Raw genomic sequence first — 16743 nt, forward strand, 5'->3', positions numbered from 1 at the left:
TAATATCCTACCTACTTATCTAGGGAGAACACTTTTGACATTCTCCAAATTTCTGGAACTGAATATCCAGTATAGTAGCCTTTGCCACATATAGCTATTTGCATTTAAATCCATTGAAAAATGCAATTGAAATTTAATTTTCTTTAGCAGAACAGTCATTTCAAACACTCCAGGGTTAGTGGCTACTGTATTAGCACAGATGTAGAACGTTTTCCTCATCTCGGGGATTTCAACTGGTCGGTGCTAGTTGAGAATACAGAACTGTAAAATAACTCTCTGGTCCCAGTGGGGTGCTTAAAATGCTTAACAACCAACCCTGCAGGCAGGTAGAGATATATGTATGTGCTTTTGAGTTTAGAAAAACTGTCACCTGAGAACCAAACCAGTCCAGGCCTGTTTTTGTAAGATCCCTGGGGCTGAGAATGTTCTTTATGTTTATAAAAGGTTGTGTTAAAATGATGATTATGTGACAGATGTGAAAATGACAGTGTGGACCATAAATCCTAAATTGTTACCTCTCTGGTCTTGTACAGAGCAAGGTGGACAACTTGTGCTATGAAGGATCGGTAGCTCACAATTAGAGGTAATAATAAACACACAGGTCTCTGTTGTGGACCCCACATAGCATCTTGACTCTCATCACATGCTTGTATTCACTTTTGCCAAGCTCTTGTACCCACAGCCGACTTGTGGTCCCCATGATTTTGACAGAGTTTGAGTGTCGGTCCCAGGGGTCAGCAGACCCCTTCTGTAAAGACCAGATAGTAAATGCATAGACTTGACGGACTACAGGTGGTCCCTGTCATATATTCTTTGTTTCATTTATTTAAACAACACTTTAAAAATTGAAATTCCATTTTGTGTAGCTTTGGTTGCCACACACAGTGTTCTCAGCCGCCCCAGCTGTTGGAATGCATCACTGCCGTACTGGCACCTCTTCAAGTAACACTTTCCCTCCATACCCAGGTGGACATGCACGTCCTCAAGCAGCAGCCCACAGTACAACATCTGTGAGCAGATGATCCAGATTCGGGAGGACCACATGCGCTTCATCTCCGAGCTGGCGCGCTATAGCAACAGCGAGGTATGTGCCACCAAGCCACCCATGGGCAGACCCAGAGCCTGCTGAGCATCTGGGTGTCACTTGTATTCTTATGTACTCAAATATTAATGTGAATTGCTTTAACAAACACAATATAGTGCCAAATCAAATCTAAATATTTTTTCAAAAGCACGCTTTTTGATTGATAAGGCAGTGAAATTAACTATCTGGTCAGCTATGTGAAGTCCAGCTTTCCTTTGGGAAAACATAGTAGGAAGTTTGGGGGTATTGCTTGGTGTTGGAGGGCTTGTCTAGCATGTGCAAGGTCCTGTGTTTGATCCCCATCACTCCAAAAGAGTAAAAGAAAAAAGAAGAAAGGATTTCAAAAGAGAAGACCAGGGAGAAACCATTAATTGGCATTTCCTAGTTAGTATTATGGTTTTAAGCAACTAGAAGAGAAGTGGAAAGGGGAGACTATTGGGAAAAGAAAGGGTTCTTCTGACCTGCCCCCCTTTTGTGTCTCTAATAAAAGGAAGTCCTGAGGCCAGAGGTGGCAGGAGCTTCTGGGTGGGTGGCAGGTGGTGTCCCCAGCCAGGCTCAGTGGCAGGGGTCTGTGTGTCTGGGAGGTAGGCCTGGGCTTGAGTGTAGGAGGAGGGCTTTTCTCCTCTGCAGTGGGACCTTTATAATTCCTTCCAGCTCTGCAGCCAGGTCTGCTGGGACCTCCTTTTGGCCACTCACATTCTCTCATCTTCCCAGTGTGGCTCCCTGATGTGTGGAATGGGCAGGAGAGTGGTGACAGTCTCCGGGAGGTTTCTGACCTGGGGAGCAGTGGAACATCACTCCTCACATCTTAGTGAGGCAGGGAGCAATGTCAAGGTCAGAGTGCAGTGCCGACTAGTATGGGCTGAGAGTAGGCTGGAGGGTCTTGATCTGTTTTCAGAACTGGTTGGTTCCTCAGGGTCCTCAGGAGGACCATTAACATTTGAGAAGAATGACTCTCATTGCAGGAGAGTGAGCATCCCTGTCTCCACTAACCAGATACTTGTCACCATGTAACTAAAATGACTGAGAAAAGCTCAGCCATCCAGATACCTGGGACCATGTGCTGTCTCCAGGGCAGATCCCTGGCTGGGGGCTGGGACAGCTCTCCAGTGAGCAAGTGCCACCTCACCTGCCTTCAACAGCTAGCATAGCCTGCTAGGGAAGAAATGAGGGGACCAGTCCTCCCCTAAGACCACGGGACATGATTGTAAGACTGAGTTAATGGGAAGCTCTTGAACCACATAGACCACTGGATTCTGCTTCTCCAGATAAGGGCATTTTGCAGCGCGCATTTCCTATCTTCCTCTTAGGGTCTGCTGTGGTACTTTTATAATTAGGTACTAATTTATTTTTAAAAAGTCTACCTTTGAATGCTTTGCTTAGTCTATTTTTTAAACAGATGTATGGAGAGAGCTCACATGTCATATAATTAACTAATTGGAATTGTACTACCAAAGTTTTTGGTATATTCAGTAAGCTCTACAACCATGACCCACTTTTGAACATTTTCATTACCCCTAAATGCAGGCACTCCCCACCCCTCCTCCCCTCCCCCCATACCCTGGCAGTCCACTTTCTGTCTCCATGAATTTGTCTATTCTGCGCATTTTGTATAAATGGAACATATAATATGTGGCCCATTATGACTGGCTTTTTCACTTAACATATTGTTTTTAAGATTTTTCCACATTGTAGCATGTATTAGCTCTTTATTTCCTTTTCTTTTTCTTTCTTTTTTGGTACTGGGGATTGAGCCCAGGGTTGCTTTTACCAATGAAACACATCCCCAGATTTATCTTTTATTGTTTATACGACAGGATCTTGCTAAGTTACTTAGGACCTCAAAAAATTGCTAAGGCTGGCCTCCAACTTAAAATCCTCCTGCTTTGTCCTCCCTGAGTCACTGGGGTTACAGCTGTGTGCCTCCATACCTGGCTCTTTAATTCTTTTTATGATTGAATAACATTTTGTTATTTATTGGATGAATGAATAACATTTGGGTCAAGAATAATGATGCTATGCACATCAGTGTATGAGTTTTTGTGTAGAACAAGTTTTCTTTGCTCTCAGGAGATACTTAGGGGTGGAATTGCTGAGTAGTGGTGATAACACTTCCGTTTAACATTTTGGGGAACTGCCAGGCTGTTTTCAAAGGGGCTGTGCCCTGTCACTTCCCTATCAGTAGAGTGTGAGGCTTCTGATTTCTCTACATCTTCACCAACACTGGTCATTCTCTCTTTTTTTGATCCTACGTGTTCTGGTTGATGTGAAGTGATGTCTAGTTATGTTTTGGATTTGTGCTTCCCCAATGAATGATATTGAGGCTCCTTTCATGTGGTCATTGGCTAATCGGAGATTCTTTTTGTATAAATATCTATTCAGATCCTTCGCCCATTTTGCAATTTTTGTACATGTGACCTTGGGATAGATTGTTAGTGTGGATTTGATGTGTGGGAGCATGAGCAGACCTGTGACTTTTCTCCTGATCCCTGTGCACCCCAGGTTGTCACCGGGTCGGGCCGCCAGGAGGCCCAGAAGACAGATGCTGAGTACCGGAAGCTCTTCGACCTGGCTCTGCAGGGCCTGCAGCTGCTGTCTCAGTGGAGCGCACACGTGATGGAAGTGGTAGGGCTGTTTTTGTTGTGTTCAGAAATTCAAAGAGCTAAGTGCACAGCACTGTGATTGGTATGTCATGAAATTGGCTAATTGGTATTTTTTCTGCATTGACTTCGGTCTTTGGGTCAAGAATAAATCATTCTTTTTTTTTTTTTTAAATCTTTGACCTTAGAAATAAGAATATGTATCCATATATGTATTTCTAAGATGATTCAAAGCACAGTTCATTTTGGGGTGTTATAAATAAAGGGCTTCATCTATTTAAACATGCTGATAGGATTAATTTTGTACCATTTGGATGGTCAGTAATTCTCAGTTTTGAACATTTACTCTTTGGAGCTCCAGCTATTTTGTTTAACAGTAGTAAAGTTGTTTCTGGTGCCATATAAAGATTTGGATGATTTAAGTCATTCAGATTTTGTCCTTTTGGGGTTTATTTTGGTTAGAAAACAGTTATCTAATTGAAAGAACAAACGATCACTTGAAAGGCAAGTTCTTCTTTTAAATGGTGAGAAAATGCCTAGCGTCTCAGACATTCAATACACAGTACTCAGAGGCTCTTTGGCCAGTGTCTTTCTTTCTTTTTTTTTTTTTTTTCAGTCAGTAATTGAAACCAGTAGTGCCATATCACTGAGTGACATTCTCAGCTCTTTTTATTTTTAGTTTTGAGACGGGGTCTTGCTAAGATCTTCCTCGCCTCAGCCTCCCAAGTAGCTGAGATTTCAGGTGTGCATCTTCAAACCTGGCCTGGTGGCTTTACTAAAGTTCAAGTCACATGGCCAGAGTCTTTTGCCCTTGTGTGGAGATGGACAGTGTGTGTGTGTGTGTGTGTGTGTGTGTGTGTGTGTGTGTGAGACTTTTCAGATACAGTCAATTTTAGAAGGCTGATTTTTGGTGGCCTTGGCCATGGTCAGACCAGAAGTCAAGCATTTTGCCTTCATGGTGGCATGTCTCTCTTCTTACTGTCCACTTCAGTATTCATGGAAGCTCGTGCACCCAACTGACAAGTACTCCAACAAGGACTGCCCCGACAATGCTGAGGAGTACGAGCGAGCCACACGCTACAACTACACCAGCGAGGAGAAGTTTGCCCTGGTGGAGGTGAGGACTTGTCTGCTGTCTCCTCCTCCTGTGACTCTTCTCTTTCCTTCTGAAAGCAAAGCAAAAATATGAACCAACTGCCCGCTTGATGTTGTTGTTCGTAGTCGGGCAGCCCTTTGTATTGTCAGCTTAGTCCAAACAACGAAATATTTTCAGTAAAAGTGGTTGTGGGTTCCTAGGTCTGTGGGCCCTGGGTCATCGGCTCTTTCCTGCATCCTTGTGCTGGGAGAGCAGTTTCTTGGGTACAGGAAAACCAGATGACTGACTGGGATGCGACGTGTCTCCCCTGAGAGGAGAGCTGTGCCTGGGTGTTTCCTCCCTGTGGTGGCCACCAGCTCTTGGCTGTCACATACATGGGGCTCAGCTCTGCACTGTCCTCCTGGGCCTTTGATAGAAGTTCTTATTTCCAGTATTGACCAATTTTTTTTTTTTTTTTAATAATTATACTCTGCTGTCTTGTTTAAGAAGTCTGTACATGCCCTAAGTTCATGGAGGTGTTCTTCATTGACTTCTGGATGTGCCTTTGCAGCTGGGATTTGAAGGTCACCTGAAGTTGATTTCCGATGCATTTGCCCCTCCCCCAACTCTCTGGGCCATCTGCCTTTCCTTTTCCCAACAATACTTTATACCTTAATAATGATCCATTGCGTCTGGTAAGTATGGCTTTCTGCTCTCTTCAAGAGTTGCTTGGCTGTTGTCCTCTGTCCTTTTGTAGACGCTTTTCCCATCCCCAGTGAAACCTACTGGAATATTTCATTAGGATATGAATAAACCTAGAGTTCATTTCTGGGAGAATTGAAAAACTTCTTATATTGAATCTTTTTGAGTGAACTATATCCCTGTATTCAGATTCACTTTAATTTCTTTTGCAATCTATAAAAATCTTGGAGTTTTTTTTTTTTTTGACCTTTATTTCTAGGTGTTAGCTGATGGATGGTATAGTCTTAAATATTTCTCAATTCTTGTCACTTTCAAATGTAAACTTTAATACATTTCTCTTATATCTACCAACTCGTCTAAGCTCATTAATTATAATTTCTTGGATTCTTTTGGATTTTCCACCTATGTAATCATGTCATCTGCAAATGACGTGAAAGTTGTTTTACGTTTTAGTTTTTCAATCACACTGGGTTAGGGTCTGCAGCTACCCCATAAAAGGGAGGTGCCAGACATGCTTGTTTTGTGCTTCTCAAAGGAAAAGTTTTCCAGAGGTCTATTGTAGCCACCTTTTTTCATCAGATTAAAATACATTCCATTCTTAGTTTAAGAGATTTTTTAACAGGAATAGATATTCATTTTTGTGTCAAAGTGAATGAGTGAGAGCAAAGCCCTCTGGTACGGAGAATCATTCCCAGGGCTATGCCTATGCTAGACAAGTGCTCTCCACTGAGCGGCATCCCTAGCCCTTCCTTTTGTAATTTTATTTGGAGATAGGGTCTTGCTAAAGTTGCCCAGACTAGCCTCAACTTGTCATCCTGCCACGGCCTCCTGAGTAGCTGGGATTACCAGCATGTGCCATTGTCCTAGTCTGAATAGCCTTTAATGTTACTTAAAACAAAAACAAGAAAGAAAACTTTTTTAGTGTGATAGAAAAATTATAAAGATGCTACAAAGAGGTCCCAAATAGTCCACATCTATTTTCCTTTATTATTAATGTTATATGTTACTATTGTTGCAGTTAATAAATCAACATTGATATTATTAACGAAAGTCTGTACTTTTACTCATATTTTGTCAATTTTCCTGTGACAGTCTTTTTCTGATCCAGGATTTCATATGACACTCGGTTGGCATGTCTTCTTAGACACCTTGGGCAGTAACATTTCTCAGACATTTGTTATAGCCTTGATAATTTTGAGGAGCACCAGGCAGGTGTTGTACAGGGATTTATCTGATGGGTTTCTTTTTATGATGAGATTGGAGAAGAGGACCACAGAGGTGAAGTGGCCTTTGCCGGGGAATACTGTCAACATGATATATTGCTGTTAACGCTGACCTTGACCCCCTGGCTGAGGTCAGACATCAGATTTCTCTGTTGTAAAGTCACCACCTGCGCTTTTCCACCGTGTGTTCTGGGGAGGGAAGTGGCTATGCCCCACTCACACCTATAGAATATAATACTGCATTTTTAAAAAAAATATTTTTTAGTTGTAGATGAACACAATACCTTTATTTTGTTTATTTAGTTTTTTAATATGGTGCTGGGATCCAACCCTGTGCCTCATGCATGCTAGGCAAGTGCTCTACCACTGAGCCACAATCCCAGCCCTATTACTATGTATGAACTTTAACTATCATTTTTTGGATGTTGACTTATAAATTGGCTCATGGAATGTTCCCTTCTTTTCTAGTATCTGGAATGGTTTGTGTAAGATTTATATTATTTTTTTCTTTAAATGTTTGCTGGCATTTACTAGAGAAGCCTTCCCTTTATGGGATATTTTTTGAAACATTTTCTTCTTTACTATGTAGTGGAGTATTCAGATTTTTAAAAAAAAATTGTTTTTTAGGTATAGATGAACACGATGCCTTTATTTACTTATTTTTATGTGGTGCCGAGAATCGAACCCAGGGCCTCGCCTGTGCTAGGCAAGTGCTCTACCACTGAGCCACAACCCCAGCCCTGAGTAGTCAGATTTTTAATTTTGTTTTGTATCAATTTTGGTAAGTTGTATTTTTAAGGAATTAGTCTACATTTTCTAAGTTTTATGTAAAATTTTTTTGGCAGGGGGTGGTAGGTACTGGGGATTGAACCTAGGGGTGCTCTACCACTGAGCTATATCCTCAGTCCTTTTTTATTTTTTATTTTTAGACATGGTCTCACCAAGTTGCTGAGGCTGGTCTTGAACTTGTGATCCTTCTGCCTCAACTTCTTTAGACTCTGGGATTACAGGCGAGCGCCACTACATTTGACTATGTAAAGTTTTTCATAATAAATTCTTATACCATTTTGTTTCTTTTGGTATATTAACAGAGTTTTATGATCACAAATCAAACAAAGTACATTATCTCAAAAAGGGAACCCCCATACTTATCAGCTGTCTCCCTACTTCCCCTTCTTTCAACCCAAGGCAGCGTCAGTCTACTTGGTGATGTCCAGTATATTTATTTTTCTTTTGTTGCTTATGCTTTCAAGTCATGAAGATTTACTCTTACATTTCCTTCCAGGAATTTTATGGTTTTACCTCTTAATTTAAATATATAATCCATTGTGAATGAATTTTTTTTATACATTCTGAGGTAAGGATTGTGTCAGTGGTCCCTAAGATCACCCCTTAAGCTTATGAATAGCTCGTACCCTCAAGATTTAGTAGTTATCATACTCAAAATTATGGCATTACAGCAGAAAGTCACATATTAAAATGAGCAAAAGGGAGAGGCACATGCACAGGGGACATCCAGGAGACGGGTGCAGATGGTTGAGGGCACGTGCTTATTTCTCTCAGCAGCATGTGTGACATGTGCGTGAGGCTTCCAACCAGGGTAGCCGACCCAACCTTCCTGTCTAGAGTTTTTGTGGGTGGCCACTCATAAAGGCAGGCCGAGCCTGGTGGCCAGCCTTAGCTACTCAGACTCCAGACCCTGAGCAAAAACAGGTGATCACTGTTAGTTACGTTGTTAGCATTGATTCTCTGTCAGACTGAAATAGTGGCTCAGAGTGGAATAGTGGCTCGAGGCCTTAGGCTTATAAAAAAAACTGTTTTCAGGCAAAAATATTCCCACCGCAAAGATCTATTCTTGGGAGCAGGCCAAGCCAGTCCTGAAGACAGGCTTTTCTTGGAAATGTGCAGGATTTGATCATCCCAGAACTGCTGCGTTAACCCATTCCTGCACAGGGATTCAACTTCGTTCTTTTGCATGTGGGTAACCAGTTGAAAAGAATCTTTCCCCATCAAATTGTTTTAGTGCCTTGTGGAAAATTAGCTGAAAATGCAAGGGTTTGTTTCTAAACTCTTAATTCTGTTCCATTGATTTCTATGCTTATGCTATAGCTGTGTAGTCTCATAATCTCTTTTTTTAAAAAAATATTTTTTAGTTGTGGATGGACATAATAACTTTATTTTATTTATATTTTATTTTTATATGGTGCTAAGGATCAAACTCAGTGCCTCAACATGTGCTAAGCAAGCATTCTACCACTAAGCTACAACCCCGCCCCTCATAATCTGTTAATGTGCTTAAGATTTTGGGAAATGTCCCCTATTTCTTTCTTTTTTTTTTGGGGGGGGCACCAGGGTTTGATTGACCCAGAGGCATTCAGCCACTGAGCCACATTCCATGCCCATTTTTTTAATATATATTTTTTAGTTGTAGTTGAACACAGTACCTTTATTTTATTTATTTTTATATGGTGCTGAGGATCGAACCCAGGGCCTCATACGTGCTAGGCGAGTGCTCTACCGCTGAGCTACAACCCGAGCCCCCTGTTTTTTTTGTTTTTAAGTTGTAGGTGGACACAATATCTTTATATTCTATTCATTTATTTTTATGTGGTGCTGAGGATTGAACCCAGTGCTTCCCATGTGCTAGACAAGTGCTCTACCGCTCAGTTATAACCCCAGTCCCTCATTTTTTTCTTTTAAGACAGGGTCTCTCTAAATTGTTGACGCTGGTTTTGAACTTGCAGTCCCCCGCCTCATCCTCCTGAGCCACTGGGATTACAGCTGCACCTGGCTTCCTTTTCATTCTTTATGATCTGTTCCTTGTCTTTTTTTTTTTCCTTGATTAGTTCTGCTTATGCTTGCCAGTTTTATTATTAGTAAACCGTTTTGTCTTTGTTGATCCCCCTTCGATATATTTCTAGTTGACTGTTTCATCAATTTCTGTTATGTATTTCTTTTGTACTACTTTAGGAAGTTTATTTTGCTGTCCTTTTTATAATTTCATGACAAATATTAGATGATGATTATTTTCTGCCTTTTTGGTTTTCTAATGTACACATTTACGCCTTTCAGTTTGCCATTTGGCAAGCCTTTTCCTGCTTCCCAGAAGTTCAAATATGTAGTATTCTCATTTTCATTCAAATGGTGTTTTCTCATTAATTTTTTTCTAAATAGAAATTCCCTTTTTTGTTTTTCTTTTTCTTTTGATTAGAAAAGCAATATAAAATCAAACAGTTCTCCAGAGTAAACACATGGAAACCTTATCAGTGACACTGGGGAAGTCCTGCGCCCCTGAGGCCATCACAGAGGGACTTGAAGCAGTTTCCTGCATTTTCTTCCACGCATTTGTTAACAAGTTGGATTTGGGATACAAACTCTCATAACATCCTTTTCCTTTTCCAGTTAGCATCACTTTTGCCTTCCTAGATCTTTTCTCTTCTTCCCTATCAGGTTAGGGTGTGCCCTGGTGGAGGGGGTGTGTGAGTCAGAGGCGCCCCTGCCCTCAGGGCACTCACAGTATGGTGGGGAGGTCAGACCAGGAGGACAAGACTGGGTTGAGGCCACTGCTCTGGGGAAGGTGATGATGGGGCTATAGAGCTCCAGGGTGAAGGGCTAGGGAGGCCAGGGAGAGGGCCCTGGGTGAGGAGCAAACAGTCTCCTGGTTGGTGCAGCATTGTGCCCACTTCCCCTCCAGCCTCTGAAAGCTGTATCCCCTACAGGTGATCGCCATGATCAAAGGCCTACAGGTGTTGATGGGCAGGATGGAGAGCGTGTTCAACCATGCCATCCGCCACACTGTCTACGCGGCGCTGCAGGACTTCTCCCAGGTGACTCTTAGGGAGCCGCTGCGGCAGGCCATCAAGAAGAAGAAAAACGTCATCCAGAGGTCAGCCTCCCGCTCTCACCCCATGCACACAGCCACACCCAAAAGTCATCTGAGGAACCTGCTTTACACAGCAGGACAGTTATTTCATAAACAGTCTCAGTATGTGTAATTTATCTTCAACCCCCAGACACTGTTTTGGTGAATGACAGCTATATGTAATGTGGTGGGTTTAATTAGTAACCTGAACAACTGGCAGTAAGTCACCTGCATAGTATTTACAGGTCTGCAGACCCAAGAACAAAGGCATATTTACCTCAGGGAAGTAAATAAGACAAAGGCATATTTACTTGTGTCAGAATCTGCCCACAACTCTGATTACCTGGCCTTGGGGACTGGAGGTCCCACACTGTTCCTCAGTGTGTGTCACCTTGAGTCATTTTGCTTTTATTTCTCTGTCTTTTCCTACAAATCCATCAAAACTACAGAGTGATAGTAGAAATCTAATAGCTATCTTGAGCTTCTTTTCTCTTTATGTTGAGCCTTTCAGATAAAATTATGTTTCAAGGACATCTGTGTAAATTGAAATTTACTGGGGGTTGGTGAATGCACAGACTTCATTATTATTTAGTTTTGCTTTATAATTGATATATTTGTCACCCAGCATGGTATAACTTTTAGCATTAATAAAATTTATACAAGTTGAGCATCCTAATCCAAAAATCTGAAATATGAAGTACTCCCAAATCCAAAGCTTACGTTACTTTATGGTGCTGGAGATCAAACCCAGGGCCTTGTGCATGCTAATGCTAGACCAGCGCTCTACCATTGAGCTACACCCCCAAACCCCAAACCCAAGTCTACTAGAGCACTGACATGATACTGCATGTAGAAAATCCCACTCCATATTTTAATATAGGAAATTATTAAAATATTGTATAAAATTATTTTCTGGCTTTGTCTATAAAGTATATATGAAACATAAATGAATTTCACGTTTAGACTTGGGTCCCATTCCCAAATTGACTTACTATATATATATACAAATATTCCAAAATTCAAGAAATCTGAAATCTGAAGCACTTTTGGTCCCAAACACTTCAGATAAGGGATGCTCAGCCTGCACTGTGATGCTTGCAGAATTAATTTCTGTCACCTTGAGGTTTTTAAATTGAGGTCTTCATTTTTTCTGGTCTTGCCTGCTATTTTGCATGTGCTTGCCTTCATGGGAAGCTTGCTGTATGTTATGGATGCTGTTAAGATATTTGCACCCGAGGATGCTGCCTGGCTTTGGAGGGGTGATCTTTACTGATAGAAACACATACTAATAGAAATACTTGAAACACACCAGGTATAGAACAAAGTGCTTGCCCCTAATACAGAAGGGATCCAACAGCCACAAGGTGTGGAACGTGTTTTGTGGCCCTGGGTTTTAGCAAGAACTCTCCTCATGATGTGACCAGGGCTGGCACAGGGTCCCTCTGATTTCCCTGTGTGCTCATGGGTCTCTCCACATAGTGGAGCTGTTGGTGGCAGGGTCACCTTCCTGGACACATCCCATCTCCTCAGCTCGTGGATGATTTCATATTCCTTTTGGAACACTAGACAGTCATGCATAGACAGGTGGAACTCAGCTGTCCCAGTGGGTGTTAGAGGTTCCTGTTCTCCCTGCCCTCGGCATGATTCATGGCCGCCTGGTGAACATTCTAGAAATAAAACACTGCTTCGGCTAATTGATGCAAACCGCAATTAAGTTGAATCTTCTGGGAACAGTCATGTTTCCAAGAAAATAATGTGTTTCTAAAATCTCATGTTGAACTAGACTATAACAGTCCCTTCACTACCCCCAGAGGGATTTATTTATATTGTGCGTTGGCTGTTCTGAGAGCCTACTAGTTAGGTGAGCAGATGCTGTGATTGTAGAAGTCTCTCTGATAACTTGACGGGGCTGTTTAGTGTCCTGCAGGCCATCAGGAAGACAGTGTGTGATTGGGAGACTGGGCACGAGCCCTTCAACGATCCAGCTCTGCGGGGCGAGAAGGACCCCAAGAGTGGCTTCGACATCAAAGTGCCACGCCGTGCTGTGGGACCCTCCAGCACACAGGTTCTCCTCCTCCCCATGTGTACTGGGGCTGGGCCAATCCTGGGCTGGGGGAGTGGGGCAGACCCCGAGTGAAATGGTGTCACCGCTGTCTGCTCAGGCAAATCCCATCCTGCCTGCGACTCTTCTGCCATTTCTCACCCAAGTGAATCTGGGGTGTGAACTGGGACTTGCTTGTGATTCCCTGGTTTATTCATTTACCTTCAGAAATGAAGTCCGTTCTAAATCCATCCCCAAAATACTAGTGGATGTCTACATGTGCCTATCTATGCTGTGTTTCTTGATGGGTGTTTGAATGTATCATTATAATTTCTACGCTGGGTCTGCAAGGAAGAGTTCCTGAAGCTGAAACTGGGGAGACTACAGAATGCTGCCCTTGTGTGTCCTGGTCTTAAGCCACTTGTGCTTTTCTCTCTCCCGGGCTCGCCCTGAAGTGCTTCTCACTGCATCTCACCCCTGATTTAATATGCTCCCCTGCTTTTTTTCTGGGACCTGATACTCACTTATCTCTCTGCTGGAGACTTCATGATCTTTCCTGTCCGTCCTCTAGAGAGTTACCAGCAAAGCACGTAGCTGGCTCTGTAAGAACTCTCTGGAATGTCAGGATTCCAGAAGACACTTGGCCGGTCCTTGAGGGCGGCCCTCTGGGGTCTGCGTGAGGTGGACTCCGCCCTCCTCGCTCAGTCCATTGTGTCTGTCCCTGTGTCCCCCACCCAAGCGTGTGCATGGTGTGACTAACGGCTTTCTCCCGCCTCTCCCTCCCTGTCTGTCTGTGTCTAGCTCTACCTGGTGCGCACCATGGCCGAGTCCTTGAGCTCTGCCGAGCTGCTGAGGCAGCTCAAGTCTCTGGGCATGGAAAGGCTCTTGCATGTGGTAAACGCGTTTCTGAGGCAGTCGTACACCTATCCACCTCTTTTAACCTTTGGTGGTAAGACATTGTTTGTTTTTCTTATTGATGTTTATGGCACGGAGGTGAACTGCTCCGCTGCAAGTGGTTTCTTTCCCCCAAGCAGCAGCAACTTGGCCACTCAGAGGGGCCCCCAGACTGTGGAGGCCGAGTGCACAGCTCGGGGCTGGGGCCCAGCCCAGTCAGGGTGTCTTGGAGCAGTCCTTCTCTCGTGGTTTTTCTGAGTGTTGCATAACTAATGTACCATGTATATTCTCTCCCCTACGAATGTCTCCTTGGATAACACAGCTTTATATGGTGAGAACCATGCTAGAGTCCCTCATTGCAGACAAAAGTGGTTCCAAGAAAACCCTGAGAAGTAGCCTTGAGGGGCCCACCATATTGGACATAGAAAAATTTCATCGAGAGTCATTCTTCTACACCCACTTGATAAATTTCAGTGGTAAGAGACAGTGCTGACCAGAGTCCGGCCCAGCATGCTCTAACACCGCTAACACCATCTAGAACGCTTACGCCTGCCTGACCGTCCCCTGCCCTGTTCCTCACGCACCCACCTCACGGTGATGTGCCCTAACCTTTGTGGTGGTGGCCGGACGTCCCAAGGCTCCCCCTACGTCCTCTCTGTCTTTGGCTTCTGCCATAGCCTTGTGGGGCACAGCCCTTTCAAGGCCAAGGACTGTGGGGCCATGGCTGGCCCGGCGATGTGAGCACGGTCTTTCAACCTGCACCGGGTTAGGAACACAGGCGAATGTAACCTGTCACCTGGATCGAGACCTGGCATTGATAAATAGCAGAAACATCCCCACGGGCAGTGACATGTGGGAAGGTAGCCCTGAGCCAGGCTAGCCCCTGTTTTGGTGACGCCCGGCCACTTTGACCTCGTACAGTGGGTACTCTGTACTCTCCGTGTGTCTGCCTGTGGCCTGTGGAGCCAACCATGTCCATTCCTTGGCTCAGAGCAGAAGGCCTCTCTCTCTTGGCTGGGGGTGCTGCAATATTGGAGTAAATAGTGATGCTTTTGCCTTTAACTCCGTGAAAGGACAGAAACTTGTCTTTTTCAGTCTATCTTTAGTTTTGCATTAGCTAGACCTCCCCTGAGTGTGTGTAAATGCTGTGTCCTGGATAATTTATCCTGAGTAAAAGAAAATACAGGTTGAGTATCCCTTATTGGGACCTTATTGTTTTGGATTATGGATTTTTTCAGATTTTAGAATATTTGTATGTACGTAATGAGATATCTTGGGAATGGACCCAAATCCAAATGTGAAATTTATTTGTTTCTTACACACCTTTGACACATAGTCTGAAGGTAATTTTATAGTCATATATAGCATAATGACATGTCAGTCAACATTGCCCAGATATATGACTGTGGTCCCATAAGATTCTATCCCCTGTTGATGTTGTAATCATCTTAGTTTGTATAAGCACACTCTGTGATGTTTGCACAATAACAAAGTTACCTAACGATTTACTTCTCAGAGTGTGACCCTGTCATTAAGTAATGCAGAACTATACGGTATGTTTGGATGTGCCTGCATTTTGACATCAACTTGTTACAAGGTCAGGGGTAGAATGTTCCATTGTGGCATCACATTGGTGCTCAAAAGTTTCCAATTTTACGGCAGTTAAGATTTCTGATTTTCGGGTTAGGAATGCTCAACCTGTAATCCTGTTTTACTTCTCCTTTTCAAAAGGATGTTGTCCCCCTAGTCCTGCTGAGGGGAGGTTGATGACGTCCTGGCTGGAAGGAGGATGCTGACTGCTCTGAATGCGCAGGGTCCATGCAGCTGCACTTGCAGCCGTACCCGTGCTGGTCTTGTCTCTTGTGCAGGGTGTCTTGTGACCCCTCCCTGCTCATGTCCTCGCTGCATGGCTCAGGGCTGAGCGCAGAGGAGCTGGCACCATGCAGACAGCCCCTCTTGTATCATTTCTGCTGAATCTCTTTCTGCTCAAAGAAGGTAACATGGTGTCTTTGAATCCTTCAAGAAACTCTGCAGCAGTGCTGTGACCTTTCCCAGCTGTGGTTCCGAGAGTTCTTCCTGGAGCTGACCATGGGCAGGAGGATCCAGTTCCCCATTGAGATGTCCATGCCCTGGATCCTGACTGACCATATCCTAGAGACCAAGGAGGCATCCATGATGGAGTGAGTTTCCTGCTTCTGAGACCCTTGCTCATGGTGGTGGGGAAGGGAGGTTCTTAGGAGCTGGTATGTAGATGAGGGGACCTGGACGGTTTTTAGCATTTTGTTGAAAATCACGTTCACTATGGTAAATGTTTGGCACATAATACAAGTAACCAGTTTCTTGGCTCCAGACTGAAATCAGGATCTCTGGTACTAGAACTGGTCAAGTTCCCATCTTGCACAGATGCTGGGCAAGGCCAGGAGGACACAGCCTGGATCAGGGAGAGGAGATGAGCCTGGGTCTTCCCCAAGCCTGGGTAGTACTGGCGCTGCAAGGTGAAGCTGTGCCCAGTGCACTGGGGGCAGGAGGGCTTAGAGCCCCCACTCAGCCTAGCCTCTGTCTAAGATGAAACTGGGAGAGAAGGTGTTCATTGAACATCTTTATTTTGGAAATTGGAATTCTGGGCTGGGGGAGAGATCAGTCTTTCAAAATATGATCTCCATGGAAAGGAAAACCATAAAAATGGGGGTATCTTATGAAGAGTGGGAGACCCTCTCCGCAGTTCTTTGCAAATCATTCCTTACAGGTCCGTGTGGAGCTGGATGTTGGTCAGGACCATCACCTTCCACTCTGCTGCAGAGGCCAGCAGCCTGTTCCTTAGCATTAGGACAGATGAGGAGCCAGAGCCAGTGCAGAGGCACTCCTCCAGAATGGGGCTTCCTCTCTCCCCACTTTTCTAGACAGCTCCTCCTGAGGCTTCTGACCGCTGTCTTTTGTCCAGGCACAAGGCAGGAGTGATGGGCTTTTGGCCTTGGTCCCAACATTGGACATGGCTTTGGTCATCTGTGTGATCCAGGACCTGTGTCGTTTTTAAGTCAAATAGTTTATCCTTAAAATAAGAAAATAGTCCATTTTTAAACTTTTTTTCTTTTAATTGGTACATAATAATAGTACATATTTATGGGTTAGTGTGCTACTTCAGTACATGTATATATTATGTAGTGATTGCATCAGAGTAATTAGCATACCCATCATCACAAACATCATTTCATTGTGGTGAGACCATTGAAAGATCCCCTCTTTGAGCTATTTTGAAATATCC

The 16743-nt window shown here is 43.7% G+C and overlaps 1 protein-coding gene across 3 annotated transcripts in view; it reads left to right on the top strand.

The window, feature by feature from the left end:
- Cyfip1 (cytoplasmic FMR1 interacting protein 1) overlaps positions 1-16743 on the top strand; it is an 89179-nt gene that overhangs the window by 44971 nt on the left and 27465 nt on the right. For 2 of the 3 annotated variants that reach the window (XM_026400480.2, XM_026400479.2), the window contains exons 11-17: positions 967-1084; positions 3587-3709; positions 4676-4801; positions 10404-10570; positions 12464-12611; positions 13804-13957; positions 15505-15661. In XM_026400480.2, the coding sequence (XP_026256265.2) occupies positions 967-1084; positions 3587-3709; positions 4676-4801; positions 10404-10570; positions 12464-12611; positions 13804-13957; positions 15505-15661 (993 nt within the window). Of the gene's footprint in view, positions 1-966; positions 1085-3586; positions 3710-4675; positions 4802-10403; positions 10571-12463; positions 12612-13388; positions 13537-13803; positions 13958-15504; positions 15662-16743 lie in introns of all 3 variants that reach the window. The other variant, XM_026400482.2, reaches the window with a different exon arrangement.

Source organism: Urocitellus parryii, chromosome 6, assembly GCF_045843805.1.
Source record: "Urocitellus parryii isolate mUroPar1 chromosome 6, mUroPar1.hap1, whole genome shotgun sequence".
NCBI classification, from domain to species: Eukaryota; Metazoa; Chordata; class Mammalia; order Rodentia; family Sciuridae; genus Urocitellus; species Urocitellus parryii.